Source organism: Thalassophryne amazonica, chromosome 2, assembly GCF_902500255.1.
Source record: "Thalassophryne amazonica chromosome 2, fThaAma1.1, whole genome shotgun sequence".
Classification (NCBI taxonomy): Eukaryota; Metazoa; Chordata; class Actinopteri; order Batrachoidiformes; family Batrachoididae; genus Thalassophryne; species Thalassophryne amazonica.
Genome location: NC_047104.1, coordinates 19,786,425 through 19,804,558, shown reverse-complemented (window position 1 = coordinate 19,804,558; position 18,134 = coordinate 19,786,425). Strand labels below are relative to the sequence as shown.

The following is an 18,134-nucleotide window of genomic DNA, read 5'->3' as shown; positions in this document are numbered from 1 at the left end:
CACAACAGGGGGCGCAAATGAACAGACAATAGGAGAAGTTAAATCTGAACACTTTACTGTTGTGAATTCCACAACTACACACAGCAGATTATAGAATGATTATAGGTCTGCATGGGTCTTTGCCCTCATCCGGGCCCTCAACAAGGCCAAACGGGCGGTGCGCCACACCCGACGGCATCTCCGCAGGTGGGCCTGGACCGAGGGCACACCGACCTCTCCCTCCACCACAGGAAACAAAGGGGGCTGGTACCCCAGACACACCTCAAACGGGGAGAGGCCGGTGGCAGAGGACACTTGGCTGTTATGCACATACTCGATCCAGGCCAGGTGTTCACTCCAAGCCGTCGGGTGTGCGGATGTGGTACAGCGCAGGGCCTGCTCCAGCTCTTGATTAGCCCATTCAGCCTGTCCGTTGGTCTGTGGGTGATACCCAGACGAGAGGCTCACGGTGGCCCCCAGCTCCCGGCAGAAGCTTCTCCAAACCTGCGAGGAAAACTGGGGACCACGATCTGAGACGATGTCTGTTGGTATCCCATGCAGACGTACGACATGGTGGACCAGGAGATCCGCTGTCTCCTGGGCCGACGGGAGCTTCGGGAGGGCCACGAAGTGGGCCGCCTTGGAGAACCGGTCCACTATCGTGAGGATGGTGGTGTGCCCCCAGGACGGGGGGAGGCCCGTGACGAAATCCAGACCGATGTGGGAGCAGGGGCGATGAGGCACAGGAAGCGGCTGAAGGAGTCCCTGTGCCTTTTGGTGGTCTGCCTTGCCCCTGGCGCAGGTGGTGCAGGTCCAGGTCCAGGTATACAAAGACAAACCGGTGCAGGAAGTCCCGCAAGACGTCGTTAACCAAGGCTTGGAACGTCGCGGGGGCGTTGGTGAGGCCGAACGGCATGACCAGGTACTCAAAGTGACCTAACGGGGTGTTAAATGCCGTCTTCCATTCGTCTCCCTTCCGGATCCGAACCAGGTGATATGCATTCCGAAGATCCAGCTTAGTAAAGATTTTGGCTCCATGCAGGGGGGTGAACACGGAATCTAACAACGCCAACGGGTATCGGTTGCGAACCGTGATCTCATTCAGCCCCCTGTAATCAATGCATGGACGGAGTCCGCCATCTTTCTTGCCCACAAAAAGAAACCTGCACCCATCGGGGAGGTGGAGTTCCGGATCAGCCCGGCAGCTAACGAGTCCCGGATGTAGGTCTCCATTGATTCGCGCTCAGGTCATGAGAGGTTGTACAGCCTGCTGGACGGGAACTCAACGCCTGGAACCAAATCAATGGCACAATCGTACGGACGGTGCGGGGGAAGGGTGAGTGCCAGATCCTTGCTGAAGACGTCAGAAAGATCGTGGTACTCAACCGGCACCGCCGTCAGATTGGGAGGGACTTTGACCTCCTCCTTAGCATGTAAACCGGGAGGAACCGAGGATCCTAAACACACCCGATGGCAGGTTTCGCTCCACTGAACCACTACCCCAGACGGCCAATCAATCCGGGGATTGTGTTTAATCATCCACGGGAAACCTAAAATCACGCGGGAGGTAGAAGGAGTCACAAAAAACTCGATCTCCTCCCGATGATTTCCAGACACCACCAGAGTTACAGGTCGTGTCTTGTGCGTGATTAAAGGGAGAAGGGTGCCATCTAGTGCCCGCACCTGCAATGGCGAAGGACGCGCCACCAGAGGGAGCCCTACCTCCCTTGCCCATCTGCTGTCTAGCAGATTCCCTTCTGACCCCATGTCCACCAGTGCTGGGGCTTGAAGGGTTAAATCCCCGCTCAGGATTGTAACTGGGAGTCGTGTGGCAATATGTGTGTGTCCCACGTGAATGTTATGACCCCCCCTTAGCCCAGTCTCTAAGGGCAGGTGTTGTCGTTGTGGCCGTTTGGGGCAGTTTTTCTGTATGTGCTCTTTTGAGCTGCATATAAAACACTCCCCGCGGACCAGCCTCCTCATTCTGTTATCTGTTCTCATTTTGGCCCTGTGTGTTTCCCTAGCAACGTCAGCAGGGGGAGCTGTTGCCCCACGGAGCGCTGCGGCTGTGGAGCGTGGGGAGGGCGGAACCTTTTCGAACCCGGAAGGGAGAGGGACGGCGCGTACCCGGCCACGTCCTTCGTCTCGCTCCCGACGGCGTTCCTCCAACCGGTTGTCTAACCGTATAATGAGGTCGATAAGCCCATCTAATTCCCGCGGTTCGTCCTTAGCCACCAGGTGCTCCTTCAGGACCGACGACAGTCTGTTTACGAAGGCGACGCGGAGCGCAGCGTCATTCCAGCCGGACCTCGCAGCCGCAATGCGGAAGTCCACTACATAAGCGCCTGCGCTCCGGCGTCCCTGTCTCATTGACAGGAGCACAGTTCAAGTGGTCTCTCCCCTGTTAGGGTGATCTAACACGGTTTTGAACTCCCTCACAAACCCAGTGTACGTATGAAGGAGCCGTGAATTTTGCTCCCAAAGCACCGTAGCCCAAGCGCGTGCCCCTCCTTGAAGCAGATTAATCACATAATCTACTTTACTAGCATCAGACGCGTACATGACGGGACATTGTGCAAAGACGAGCGAACACTGCATAAGAAAGTCCGCGCACGTCTCCACACAACCTCCGTACGGCTCTGGGGGGCTTATGTATGCTTCAGGGAATAGTGGGAGGGGTCGTTGAACGACCAGTGGAACTTTTATATCCTGCACAGAGTCGGCAGGAGGAGGAGCTGCAGCAGCGCCCTGAGCGCTCGCCGCCACCTGTGCGGAGAGAGCCTCCACCCTGCGGTTCAGGAGGATGTTTTGCTCGGTCATCTGATCCAACCGAGCAGTAAAGGCGGTGAGGATGTGCTGCAACTCACCAATCACGCCTCCTGCAGATGCCTGTGCACTCTGCTCTCCCATTGGCCGTTCAACTGCTGGGTGACGCCCCTCGGAGTCCGGCCGAGATATCCTGTTGTGAAAGTGTAGTGACACGGACCCACAACAGGGGGCGCAAATGAACGGACAATAGGAGAAGTTAAATCTGAACACTTTACTGTTGTGAATTCCACAACTACACACAGCAGATTATAGAATGAACACAAGGTCAATTAATAAAGGTGTCGTGTGGGCAGGCTCGATGATAGGAGACATCCGTCTGGAGAAGAACCGGAACCACACGATTTCCTCCGCCACCGAACCAGGAGGATACTGGAGCCGCCAGGTCCCGAGTTCCCCAGGTGGCCACCGTCTCCGCGTGTCGGATCTGGTACTGCTGGCGAAGAGCACAAACAGTCAGGTGTGGGTGTGTGTGCACCCCGTAACAAGGATGGTGGAAATTCCACCTCAAATCACACACTCGTGCAGCTCCTGTTTAACCACTTATCTGGTTGGGGTGTGAGGCGAAGCCGTCGCTAATCACACCAAACGTCAATCCAGCAGATAAGGAAACACCACAGGAAAACGGCTGCAAAAAGAGCTCAGAGTATTTGTCAGTGTTAAATACAGCAGAGAATATTATCTCCTTGGAAGAACGATATCTCGGCGACGTGGTGGAGGTGTTGTCCTGCTTTTATGCGGGGTGAGGCGCAGATGATTGGTGACAGCTGTCAACCCGGCCGCTCTTGGAAGGTGGCAGCGCCCTCCTGTGCCTGAAGCCCGCACTTCAGACAGGGCGCCCTCTGGTGGTGGGCCAGCAGTACCTCCTCTTCTGGCGGCCCACACAACACCATGCCTGAATTTCCCAGCCCATCTGCCCGAATTTGAGCATTTTGCCGAGTCTGGGGGGGTGGTTGCTCCCCCCCCCCGCCTCCCCACCTCCTACGCCTATGGATGACAGTGCTGGGTTTCTTTAACTTTAGTGGTACTTTATATCACATGGCTGGTTACGCTAGCTTCAGGGTTGCCAACTTTGGCTGGAGTGAGACTGTGCGTACATGGCGTGCACAGAGATTTTTTGGTAACCCTAATTAAAAAAAGTTCTTGTTTACTAATGAAAATAGAATGGAAACTGTTGGATTCTTCTCTCAATCCCTTACTTTTTCTGAAATATTTCAGCAAGCTCATCTACAGGCATGTGAAAGTCCAAAAAAGAAAAAATGCTTAAAATGACTGAAAGTGAAGAGGGCCGTGATTGGGGGTGTTTTAGCCATGCTAATGCTCCCCAGAACCATTCTCTGCTGTGAATTTGCAAGGAGAGATAGGAAGGATGGAGGCAGCTGTTTATCCAACTCTTTACAAAGCTGGGCAAAATCTATCTATCTGGGCAAAATCTATCTTCATATGCCACCAGCATGTGTCATGTGAATCTTCTCCAAAACTGAAGAGAAGAAACAGACTCAAGCCTAATACAACTGAAATGATCTTGTTTAAAAAAAAAAACCTTTTGAAGCCAGCCACCAAATCCCCTTCATTTTGTACAACTATGGTTAGTATTTATAAGGTGTTGTGGTTCAAACATTCTCTTTTTTCAGTGAATGATCAGAGAATCCTGCATCCTAAACTCCTCTCATTTCATTAAGAAACAATGTGCTGTGGTCTGGTCTAATCTAGTCATCAACAGAAATAAATTAATGGGACAAATTTTTATTTTGGTGTGACATTTCTTGCTTGTGCGTGAGATTGATGGTGAAAGCATGACTGTCACACCAGATGCCTGACAGTTGGCAACCTTGTAGCTCGTCTGTCTTTTGTGTCCTGTGTTTGCTCCACTTTTACCGAGATCCTGCAATGGAGACCAGGTGAGGTGAAGTTCACATTAATGTCACTTTGTAGCAACAGTACACAGTAAGGCTTCCTGAACAAACAGAAAAGAGCTGTTGTGTAACTCACCTAAACTGTCATGGTATAAACAGGATGTTTTCCATGTAATGAACAACGTATGACAGATTTTGTTTAACAGATATTCACTCACATCAGATAAAATGTCCTGTACGCTTGCAATTGAACACTTGACGATTTGAGTAAAGTGGGACCAGAGTCGCACTTTACTTTAAAAGAGTGACAGTTCATTTTTTTTCCCAAATCATGCTCAGACACTGACAAGCAGTCTGACATGCACTGGTAATTGTTATTTCAATAGTTTTTGCAATGCACACAGTGATTTCATTTATATAGCACCAAATCACAACAGAGTTGCCTCAAGGCGCTTCACACAAGTAAGATCTAACCTTACTAACCCACAGAGCAGCAGTGGTAAAGAAAAACTCCCTCTGAGGAAGAAACCTCAAGCAGACCAGACTCAAAGGGGTGACCCTCTGCTTGGGTCATGCTACTGATACAAATTACAGAACAATTCACAAAACAAATATATAGGAAATGCTGTTGGTGCACAGGAATTGTGGTGGTGATCCAAATCTGCATTGGTGGACATCAATCAATCAATCAATCAATCAATCAATTTTTTTATATAGCGCCAAATCACAACAAACAGTTGCCCCAAGGCGCTTTATATTGTAAGGCAAGGCCATACAATAATTATGTAAAACCCCAACGGTCAAAACGACCCCCTGTGAGCAAGCACTTGGCTACAGTGGGAAGGAAAAACTCCCTTTTAACAGGAAGAAACATCCAGCAGAACCAGGCTCAGGGAGGGGCAGTCTTCTGCTGGGACTGGTTGGGGCTGAGGGAGAGAACCAGGAAAAAGACATGCTGTGGAGGGGAGCAGAGATCGATCACTAATGATTAAATGCAGAGTGGTGCATACAGAGCAAAAAGAGAAAGAAACAGTGCATCATGGGAACCCCCCAGCAGTCTACGTCTATAGCAGCATAACTAAGGGATGGTTCAGGGTCACCTGATCCAGCCCTAACTATAAGCTTTAGCAAAAAGGAAAGTTTTAAGCCTAATCTTAAAAGTAGAGAGGGTGTCTGTCTCCCTGATCTGAATTGGGAGCTGGTTCCACAGGAGAGGAGCCTGAAAGCTGAAGGCTCTGCCTCCCATTCTACTCTTACAAACCCTAGGAACTACAAGTAAGCCTGCAGTCTGAGAGCGAAGCGCTCTATTGGGGTGATATGGTACTACGAGGTCCCTAAGATAAGATGGGACCTGATTATTCAAAACCTTATAAGTAAGAAGAAGAATTTTAAATTCTATTCTAGAATTAACAGGAAGCCAATGAAGAGAGGCCAATATGGGTGAGATATGCTCTCTCCTTCTAGTCCCCGTCAGTACGCTAGCTGCAGCATTTTGAATTAACTGAAGGCTTTTTAGGGAACTTTTAGGACAACCTGATAATAATGAATTACAATAGTCCAGCCTAGAGGAAATAAATGCATGAATTAGTTTTTCAGCATCACTCTGAGACAAGACCTTTCTGATTTTAGAGATATTGCGTAACTGCAAAAAAGCAGTCCTACATATTTGTTTAATATGCGCTTTGAATGACATATCCTGATCAAAAATGACTCCAAGATTTCTCACAGTATTACTAGAGGTCAGGGTAATGCCATCCAGAGTAAGGATCTGGTTAGACACCATGTTTCTAAGATTTGTGGGGCCAAGTACAATAACTTCAGTTTTATCTGAGTTTAAAAGCAGGAAATTAGAGGTCATCCATGTCTTTATGTCTGTAAGACAATCCTGCAGTTTAGCTAATTGGTGTGTGTCCTCTGGCTTCATGGATAGATAAAGCTGGGTATCATCTGCGTAACAATGAAAATTTAAGCAATACCGTCTAATAATACTGCCTAAGGGAAGCATGTATAAAGTGAATAAAATTGGTCCTAGCACAGAACCTTGTGGAACTCCATAATTAACTTTAGTCTGTGAAGAAGATTCCCCATTTACATGAACAAATAGTAATCTATTAGACAAATATGATTAATCAGAAATGCTCTTGTTTGTTTATGCCATTTCAAATACAAAAAATAAATAAATAAATGCATTTTCCTTAAACTCAAACTGAAAGCAAACCTCTACAACTTGACATAAATGAATTAAAAATCCAATATGTTGGGTTGCATAAGTAATAGAACACTTTGGTGTAATACCTGTAAATAATGTCTTGAATTTTATTTACATCAGTTATGAAGAAATACAAATCGTATGGGTCTCTATGGCAAATCTGTGTGAGAAGACAGTTCTCAAAAACTGAGCGACTGTGCAAAATGATGAGTAAGGAAAGCCACCAAGACACCTAAACAACCCAGAAGAAGTTATGTGCTTCTCTGGCTGTGATTGGAGAAATTGTGCATAGTGCATGTTTTGCATTTTGTACAACCGCAGTTATACAGCTTTGTGATGCAGTGGTATAGAGAAGGACGCGATGCATGGTGTTCATGTAAACATAAAAACAGACTAAAGATAAAAACAGAACACGGACAGAAACAGATCATAACGAGGATAGAAAGAATTATTCACCATAGTGAGCTCTTTAAGATATTACATATCTCATCTATGAACCAGGTGTCAGCACAAAAACTCCACATCTGCCTCCAACAGATGATCTGGTACTGATGATGGAAGAATGTTTGTGTTTTATGTAAGTTTATAACGGTGCATACACAGTTTTATAAATGAAGCCCTGGTGATGAGAGCACTTTAACTGACCTGCAGCCGCAACAAGGTGGAGCTTTACAGTGACATCATGCTGCAATAATGTGCAAATCATGTTCTGCTGTATATGTGGACAAGTTATGGACAGAAGAGCAGAAGGAGAGACAGACTTACCCCAAGAGACCAGATGGTGTCTAGGTCCTGAGCTGAAGCCAGGTGCTCCTTGGGGATCGTTTTACTCCTTGTAGTTCCAAACGGGGCTCCAGCGAGCAGCTAATTCAGACAAACACAACAGGTTCATATTATGAAAGGAATGGGTGGAGGCAAACAAGTCACTCAAGAAAAGCAACAATCAGATGTTTCAGTGTTAAAGGACATGCCATGTTTTTAATATCCTGTTCAGCAACACATCAAAGTGTTCTGAATGCAAGTCTGTCTGTGCACTGTGTCTTATTTGTATAGCACCTTTCAAGATAAAATCACAAAGTGTTTTACAGTAATTTGTGATACATAGAAACACAGAAATTAAAAACAGCAACATAAAACTAGTTAAAAGCAAGCCTGGGTCTTAAGCTTGGCCTTAAAAGTTCCAGCAGAGACTTCAGAACGTAGGTACAGTGGCAACGCATTCCACAGATTGGGTGCCACAACCTCAAATGCACAGTCTCCTTTGGTCTTCAGCCTCGACCTTGGTATAACCAACAGGTTCTGGTCTGAGGACCTCAGAGATCTGTTTGTCACATAAGGGTGCAAGAGTTCATTGATGTAGAGTGGCGTCACCAATATTTTAAATTGTAGTCTGAACCAAATTGATAGTCAATGCAAATAGGACAGAACAGGTGTTCCATGAGACCACTTAGATGACCTTGTAAGATGCCTTGCAGTCACATTCCGGACCATTTCTAGGCAGTCCAGCAAAGACATACTGAGGCCAGGGAACAGCAAATTACAATAGTCAAGAAGCATAGAAATAAAAGCATGTATGCTCTTTTCCAGCTCAGCTTGAGACACAATGTTACGAAGGCGGGCAATGTTCCATAAATGAAGACTCTTGATTGCACAAAATGAGTAATGTGTGTCAAAATTGAAAGTGTGGTCAAATGTAACAGAGATTCCTGACTGCTAAGTGAACAGAAAAGGACAGAGCCAAGGTCCTTAAACACTGAAGGGACAAACTCCTCAAGGGGCACAAATAAGAACTTCATTTTTTGCTGTATTAAGTGACAGATAGCATCCATCCAGTTCTTTTATAAGTGGCAATACAGTTTTGAAGAACAGATACCTTAGTCACCTGCATAAAAATGCTATGAGACACCATCAAAAGAACTCAAAATGCATCCAAGTGGGAGTAAATAAAATAGGTCCCTGAACGGAACTTTGGGGCACACCACAGGGCAGAATGGCAGAAGAGGACGTATATTTAGCTGCAATGACTGAGAGACTGACCCAGAGATGCCCACCTATGTCCTTAGTCTCTCAGTTACAAACACCATGATCAACTGTGTGAAAAGCTGCAGACAGAGCCAATGTCCCAGTACTGAATATTCACCTGCATCTCTGCACATTAAATTATCATTTGAAACTCTAAGAAAAGCTGTTGAAAGCTGAAACCTCATTAAGCTGTTTGGCCACTTCTAAAATTTTGGAGAGAAAAGGCAATTTTGAAATTGGTCTAAAATTCTGAAGAAGAGAAGGGTCAACGTTAGGCTGTTGTTGAAAGAGGATGAACAACAGCCTGTTTAAAAACACTGAGGGATACAGGGAGAGGTCAGTGATCTGTTGATTACTGATAAAACACACAGGCCAGTGGTTTGAGTAACTTTACTGAATAATGAAATGGGCATGATATCAAGTGGGCGTGCAGGAGGAAGGTTTCATTCTCCTATTCAGGCTGATGAGTGCTTTCAGTGATATTGGTGCGAAACTGCCCAGTACTGATGTCCAAGACAAACACTGTTAGGATTCTTGTCTAGTTTGGTGTTCCCATGTCTTTAAATCTGTTTATCTGTCTGTCCTGTCTTGTCTCCTGTCCTTTAGTTCTGCATTGCTGTCATTGTCTTGGTTAGGCTTCACCCTGCGTTTATGTTATAGTTCTTGGTCTTGCCTTTTCACTCACCCGCCAGTCTCCTCTGGTGTTTGCTTCTGGGTTTTTTCCTATATTGTTAGTCTCAATTGTGTCTGAACTTGTGTCACTTTGTGTTAACTTGTGTTTTGTTTATATATATTCTGGTTCTTTGCTGCCCCCTGGTGTCTAGGTAATTATTACATCACTTCAGTTTGGTTCCAGCTGTGATTAATTTACTCATCAGACCTTCAGTATTTAGTCTCACCTGTGTAGGTGTTTCATTTTTTGTCTTTGTCTACTGAGTGATGGTGCAGTGTTCATGTCAGCTTTCAACATCTAATGGTTTTTTGGCTCAACCTTTTGGAAGTCCTGGTTTCTCCACTACTCCACAGTTTGTAAGTAATTTATTTTGTTTTTTGCACTTCCCTGAAGTTTGTCTGCCTTAGTTTGGTCCTTGATGTCTCACGCCCTGGATTCCCATCTCCCTGAGTGGAAGAAGATTGAATTTTTGTTGTCCAAACCCTTTACCAGTTTTTGTGCCCTGCACTCCTGTTGTAAATAAATTCTACTGTTTTGAAATTCAGTCCATGTCTGGTCTGACCTGCATCTGGGGTATATCCTTGACTCTGTTCCTCGCTCCCATAATCACAACAAACACTCCACTATCTGACAACTTCTCCTAAAATTGTGTATACTGTCATTCATCCAGGCGGAAGAGTTATTCAAAGGGGCGTGTCTGGTTTCAGGAGCCACTCTCTCTAATATAGACAGGCAATGATTATTAAAAGAACTAAAATATTTACATAATTTATTTTACATCATTAAACAGCAGAAAATGCATCTCCAGTAAGAGGCTTAAATATAACAAAATGCTAAAATACCCTCAGCCATATGAACATTGTGTTCTTTAAAATTTGCAGGTGTTTAATTGTTATCCCAGTGCAAACTATATATCTATCTATCTTGGATCAACCATCTTTAGCTCACTGTCCGTTTTGAGAAATGTAAGTTTAGTTTCACTTCCATCATATGTCTAAGTTTCAGACAAAGGGAGAGCTCCCCCTGTTGGTGAGAGCCAGTAACATTAGAAATGTGAGACCATAAACCACACCCATTGTTAACACCCACATTGTATAATGGCGCTTTTCTACTTCACAAAAGTAGCACTACTGGCACTACTCGGCTCAACTCTACTCGTTTTTTTTGCTTTTCCACTAGGGTTAGTACCTGCTCAGGAGCGGTTCCAAGCGAGCTGAGCCGATACTAAAATGTGACGTCAATAGGCTGCCGGCCACTGATTTTTCAGAGAATGTCGTCACTGGACGAGTCATGAGCGTGCCGTCCGAGATGAAAATCAAAACCCGCCATTTTTAAATAGTCACAGTGGCGTTATAGCGACCGTCGTTTTCTTTCGTTTCACGGCGTTTTTTTTTTTTTTTTTATTTACTCGCACAAAACCACACCGTGGTCTGTGGATGAGTTGCGAACATTTGATTGGTGGATGAAGCCATCCGAAATGAGAATCTCCCAGTCTTTGGCCGCACTCGGCCCACCGGCCATTACAGCAACTCAGAGAACAGCTGAAAAAGCTTAAAAGTGATTACAGGACCACAATGACCGGAGTAGGTCGGACCGTAAGGGCTGGAAACGGTTTACGGACACTGACCGGCGAGCAACGGGGGGCAGGATGACCGCGACTCTGCTTTGTTAGAAGCGACGGCTGGTAAGTGTTTTTGTGACTGTAGTCTGCTTGAAAGCACCGTTTAACGTTACTTATCCCATTGGTGGGAAGCACACTTTAACAAACTAAGATTGTGAGTCTAAACTTGTGTTAAAGTAACATCGTTGTCTCATGTACACGGACACAGTGAGCTAGCTGACTGCTAACTAGCGAGCTAGCTAACTCCGTGTTGTACAAGCTACTTCGTGTACCTTCACAAGATGGACACTGTCTGTGAGGGACACAGGTCTGTTTTTTGTTGTGACCTTTAATAAACTAAAAATGAGGAATACAATGGTTTGGTTCTTGGTAAGGGGCAGTAAATAACAGTGAGAAAAATAAGTATTTGAACACCCTGTGGTTTTGCAAGTTCTCCCACTTAAAATCATGAAGGGGTCTGAAATTTTCATCTTAGGTGCATGTCCACTGTGAGACACAATCTAAAAAAATATCCAGAAATCACGATGTATGTTTTTTTTTTAAATAATTTATTTGTATGTTACTGCTGCAAATAAGTATTTGAACACCTGTGAAAATCAATGTTAATATTTGGTACTGTAGCCTTTGTTTGCAATTACAGAGGTCAAACGTTTCCTGTAGTTTTTCACCAGGTTTGCACACACTGCAGCAGGGATTTTGGTCCACTCCATACATGGGTGATTCTTTAACTACTGGCACTATTGGCCTTGTAAATGTAATTTCCACCACACCATTGCCTTACAATATAAAGCGCCTTGGGGCAACTGTTTGTTGTGATTTGGCGCTATATACATGTGCTCTGATGTCACTGTTTATCTCCATAGAAACTACCCAAACAATCTTTCATACAAACTGTTTAAAGGGACATTACAGTGCTGTGGTGGAAATTACAGCAATAGTGTGGGACAACTACATTTTGTTTAAAAAAAAATCACAACAGTTGTATGACATTGAATACCCCAATTATGTTTTGATTATTTTACTGATATTTTATTCAGAGATATTTTAAAACATTAGAAAAAACATTTCTTTACCATTCATTTTTATCATGGAAGATCAAAAGTCTGGGTGTGGAACAAGCACAAAACGGCAATATTTGCATATAATGATGCTGAAAAAAGGTGAAAAAGTCATCACAGACGACTAGAACAAATTTCTTAACACATTCATTGTAAAGATAACTATAAAAGTGTGAAATTTCCCCTTTTTTCTGTTTTTCATACAATATGATCAGTCTAAGAATCACCCACATATCTTCTCTAGATCTTTCAGGTTTGGCGTTTCGGCTCCTTCCAAAGATTTTCTATTGAGTTCAGGTCTGGAGACTGTGCCTTAGATGGATTCTGCACATCAGATGGCAGGACAAGGACATTCGTACTATGTGTGATGGGCCCTAAATGCGAGTTTCAACACTACAACCCCTGGCAATAATTATGGAATCACCGGCCTCGGACGATGTTCATTCAGTTGTTTAATTTTGTAGGAAAAAAGCAGATCACAGACATGACACAAAAACTAAAAAAAAATTGTGGCAGTCAATAACGGTTACTTTTTTAGACCAAGCAGAGGGAAAAAATATGGACTCACTCAATTCTGAGGAATAAATTTTGGAATCTCCCTGTAAATTTTCATCCCCAAAACTAACACCTGCTCATTAGTCTGCATCTAAAAAGGAGTGATCACACCTTGGAGAGCTGTTGCACCAAGTGGACTGACATGAATCATGGCTCCAACACGAGAGATGTCAATTGAAACAAAGAGGAGGATTATCAAACTCTTAAAAGAGGGTAAATCATCACGCAGTGTTGCAAAAGATGTTGGTTGTTCAGTCAGCTGTGTCTAAACTCCGGACCAAATACAAACATGGGAAGGTTGTTAAAGGCAAACATACTGGTAGACCAAGGAAGGCATCAAGACAGAAAACTTAAAGCAATATGTCTCAAAAATCAAAAATGCACAACAAAACAAATGAGGAACGAATGGGAGGAAACTGGAGTCAACGTCTGTGACCGAACTGTAAGAAACCGCCTACAGGAAATGGGATTTACATCCAGAAAAGCTAAACGAAAGCCATCATTAATACCTAAACAGAAAAAAACAAGGTTACAATGGGCTAAGGAAAAGCAATCGTGGACTGTAGATGACTGGATGAAAGTCATATTCAGTGATGAATCTCGAATCTGCATTGGGCAAGGTGATGATGCTGGAACTTTTGTTTGGTGCCGTTCCAATGAGATTTATAAAGATGACTGCCTGAAGAGAACATGTAAATTTCCACAGCCATTGATGATATGGGGCTGCATGTCAGGTAAAGGCACTGGGGAGATGGCTGTCATTACATCAATAAATGCACAAGTTTACGTTGATATTTTGGACACTTCTCTTATCCCATCAATTGAAAGGATGTTTGGGGATGATATCATTTTTCAAGATGATAATGCATCTTGCCACAGAGCAAAAACTGTGAAAACATTCTTTGCAAAAGGACACATAGGGTCAATGTCATGGCCTGCAAATAGTCTGGATCTTAATCCAATTGAAAATCTTTGGAAGTTGAAGAAAATGGTCCATGACAAGGCTCCAACCTGTAAAGCTGATCTGGCAACAGCAATCAGAGAAAGTTGGAGCCAGATTGATGAGTACTGTTTGTCACTCATTAAGTCCATGCCTCAGAGACTGCAAGCTGTTATAAAAGCCAGAGGTAGTGCAACAAAATACTAGTGATGTGTTGGAGCGTTCTTTTGTTTTTCATGATTCCATAATTTTTTCCTCAGAATTGAGTGATTCCATTTTTTTTCCCCCCTCTGCTTGGTCTAAAAAAGTAACCGTTACTGACTGCCACAATTTTTTTTTCCTGATTTCTTATAGTGTTTCTTAAAGCCAGAAAGTTTCCATTTGAAATGACTTTAGTTTTGTGTCATGTCAGTGATCTGCATTTTTTTCCACAAAATTAAACACCTGAATGAACATCTTCTGAGGCTGGTGATTCCATAATTTTTGCCAGGGGTTGTAGAAGTCTTTCTAAAAACAGTGAGATAAAAGAGACTACATTAAACCAAGGAAATGTACTGTTTGGAAGTGTAATCCAAAAACAGGAGGCAGCCTTTTCTTAATCAAAACAGGGAGCCACCAAAAGTCTTTTCTTCTTAAGCCCAGGTTACACATAGACAGTTTTGTCGGCGGGTAGTACATAGACCGAAGTTCGCGGTAGTTCCGGCTGTTTTCGCAGTGGAAAGGGGCGGAGCATTTCTCCGGCATTTTGAGCACCGTACTAGCTGCAAATACGCTGATAAAACGCCGCTAAATCCGCCGAATAAAGCGGCATCAGGCAACGGGGGTTAATACCCAGTTCTATCCTTTACAATCCCAGGTTAAGACGCGTGTGAGAACGGCGGTGTTCTGCTGCCGCCGATAATGCCCTGTGTACCGCTGGATTTATCCAGGCAAATCCTGTGTTACTCCAGGAACTTTTGCATATAGGCACCGTCCACAGAGTATAATAGGCTGAAGCAGCTGTCACTGCAGGGGAGGGAGCTCATCTCTCAGCCTTTTCTTTTCCTCTCCTTTTCCCCCTCTTCACCGTGTTGCTCGTCTCCACCACAGGGCTCTCTTCTGCTTCTGAACCAGACCTCTTGGTAAGTCCTTGCCGCTGCCAATTTTCTTTTAGGAGGCATACTGGAGCTTCTCTGAAAAAATATCTGAAGCTGGCCGTGAGTGAGAGGCCTGCATGCAGCGTGCTAGTGTTTTTATATTGACCGCCGCCTATTGGCCGTTTGGAATGCCGTTAACCGGGAGGTGGCGTTTAGAATGGCGTACTGTCTGCTAGCGCCGCCGTTTTGTCTGCCTCTGTCACCGGTTAAAACGCCCTTGAGGACGCCGATGTGGGCTCTTTCGCCGTTTTACACGCCGTTGGTTAGGGATACAACGCCGGCCGCCAATTACGGTGTTGTAAACTGCGGCACTACAGGGAGGGGCAGGATGAAACGGCGATTAAAAAGTATCAAACGCCGTTGTTCGCGTTGTCTCCGTCGTCACGCGAATTCTCCGGGAGCGTTCCCAGAATTATTTGACATGTTGAATAATTTTTTCGACGATTCCCGGTAAAGCCGGAACTAAGCCACGCCCCCTAGTGCCGGCATTAACAACGGCGTGTGATCCTTAAGACGGCCAAAAACTCTTCTGGGACGCTTCCGGGAGCTCTTACCGTCTGTGTGTAAACGGGGCTTTAAAAAAAAAGAATAACCCAAAGACAGGAGTCAACTCGGCAGCCCTTTCTTAGTGCGAGTTCAAGTCCAGGATGCAAAAACCACTCAACACACCACCACACAATCCACAGGTGACAGCAGGGAACACCAAGAAAAGGAAGCAGTCAAGCTGCAGTGTGCAAACATATCCCATCTAACCACACACTTACACAAACAATGGACCCACAACTGAAGACAAGCTGGACTCACTTCTTCTAAGTCCCTGTTAGTAAATTATATAATAATTGATCAACATATTGATTTATTCTGCCTTACAGAAACCTGGTTACAGCAGGATGAATATGTTAGTTTAAATGAGTCAACACCCCCGAGTCACACTAACTGTCAGAATGCTCGTATCACGGGCCGAGGGGGAGGAGTAGCAGCAATCTTCCACTCCAGCTTATTAATTAATCAAAAACCCAGACAGAGCTTTAATCCATTTGAAAGCTTGACTCTTAGTCTTGTCCATCCAAATTGGAAGTCCCAAAAACCAGTTTTATTTGTTGTTGTCTATCGTCCACCTGGTCATTACTGTGAGTTTCTCTGTGAATTTTCAGACCTTTTGTCTGATTTAGTGCTTAGCTCAGATAAGATAATTATAGTGGGCAATTTTAACATCCACATAGATGCTGAGAATAACAGCCTCAACACTGCATTATTAGACTCAATTGGCTTCGCTCAAAATGTAAATGAGTCCACTCACTACTTTAACCATACTTTAGATCTTGTTCTGACTTATGGTATGGAAATTGAAAACTTAACAGTATTCCCTGAATACCCCCTTCTGTCTGATCATTTCTTAATAACATTTACATTTACTTTAATGGACTACCCAGCAGTGGGGAATAAGTTTCATTACAGTAGAAGTCTTTCGGAAAGCGCTGTAACTAGGTTTAAGGATATGATTCCTTCTTTGTTATGTTCTCCAATGCCATATACCAACACAGTGCAGAGTAGCTACCTAAACTCTGTGAGTGAGATAGATTATCTCGTCAGTAGTTTTACATCCTCATTGAGCACAACTTTGAATGATGTAGCTCCTCTGAAAAAAGACAGCCTTAAATCAGAAGTGCCTGACTCTCAGAAAAACTGCTGAAAAACTAATTCATGCATTTATTTCCTCTAGGCTGGACTATTGTAATTCATTATTATCAGGTTGTCCTAAAAGTTCCCTGAAAAGCCTTCAGTTAATTCTAAATGCTGCAGCTAGAGTACTGACGGGGACTAGAAGGAGAGATCATATTTCACCCATATTGGCCTCTCTTCATTGGCTTCCTGTTAATTCTAGAATAGAATTTAAAATTCTTATTCTTACTTATAAGGTTTTGAATAATCAGGTCCCATCTTATCTTAAGGACCTCATAGTACCATATCACCCCAATAGAGCACTTCGCTCTCAGACACAGGCTTACTTGTAGTTCCTAGGGTTTTTAAGAGTAGAATGGGAGGCAGAGCCTTCAGCTTTCAGGCTCCTCTCGTGTGGAACCAGCTCCCAATTTGGATCAGGGAGACAGACACCCTCTCTTCTTTCAAGATTAGGCTTAAAACTTTCCTTTTTGCTAAAGCTTATAGTTAGGGCTGGATCAGGTGACCCTGAACCATCCCTTAGTTATGCTGCTATAGACTTAGACTGCTGGGGGGGGGTTCACATGATGCACTGAGTGTTTTTCTCTTTTTGCTCTGTATGCACCACTCTGCATTTAATCATTAGTGATTGATCTCTGCTCTCTTCCACAGCATGTCTTTTTCCTGGTTCTCTCCCTCAGCCCCAACCAGTCCCAGCAGAAGACTGCCCCTTCCTGAGCCTGGTTCTGCTGGAGGTTTCTTCCTGTTAAAAGGGAGTTTTTCCTTCCCACTGTTGCCAAGTGCTTGCTCACAGGGGGTCGTTTTGACCGTTGGGGTTTTTCTGTAATTATTGTATGGCTTTTGCCTTACAATATAAAGCGCCTTGGGGCAACTGTTGTGATTTGGCGCTATATAAATAAAATTGATTTGATTTGACTACACATAGCCTCACTGATCAGCTGCACCACCTGCAACTGCAACTTGTCAGATCCCGCTTTTTTTTTTTTTTAGATACACGGCACACGCCCGTTAACGGCAGCTCTCCGCTTATGGATCAGGGCTCTTGGAATGTTGCTAGATTTTGAATTTAGTGACTCGTACAGCGAGTCCCCAGGATGTGTTATTTTCATTAAAAGAACCAGACTAACCCTTTAGAGCCTTTTTGATGTTGTACACCCAATAAACTTTAACTTTTACACCTTAAGAAGCATCAATAATCCAATGTCCGAGCCATAACACTTTAACTGCATGCTTGGAAATTTATTGCAGGTTTTGCAAGTGCCGACAACATAATCAAAATAGGTTATATGATGATAATTTCACAACAATAATTCAAGTATAATTAGAATAATGATTGGCAGAGATTTTTGTTTTTGATTCAATAATACTGTCTGATCTTACTTTGACTGGGACTGGATTGACTTCTTAACAGTTTTTCTAGTAGTGAGGGAAGGAGGTTTTTGAGGTTAGGGTCCCCAGCTCAATGAACTTGATTTCCTCTTCATCAGCTGTTAATCATTAGCTGACCACGATCCTTGTGTGATGTTGTAATCCTTCAGGAAGTTAATCCACATAAGAGTTTATTCCTTCTTCAATC

At 44.1% G+C, this 18,134-nt stretch overlaps 1 protein-coding gene across 1 annotated transcript in view; it reads right to left on the bottom strand.

The window, feature by feature from the left end:
* The window catches only part of LOC117503320 (transmembrane channel-like protein 3), a 251,235-nt gene that overhangs the window by 175,467 nt on the left and 57,634 nt on the right, over positions 1–18,134 (bottom strand). The window contains exon 4 of the mRNA XM_034162542.1: positions 7,636–7,734. Coding sequence (XP_034018433.1) covers positions 7,636–7,734 — 99 coding nt within the window. The remainder of the gene's footprint in view (positions 1–7,635; positions 7,735–18,134) is intronic.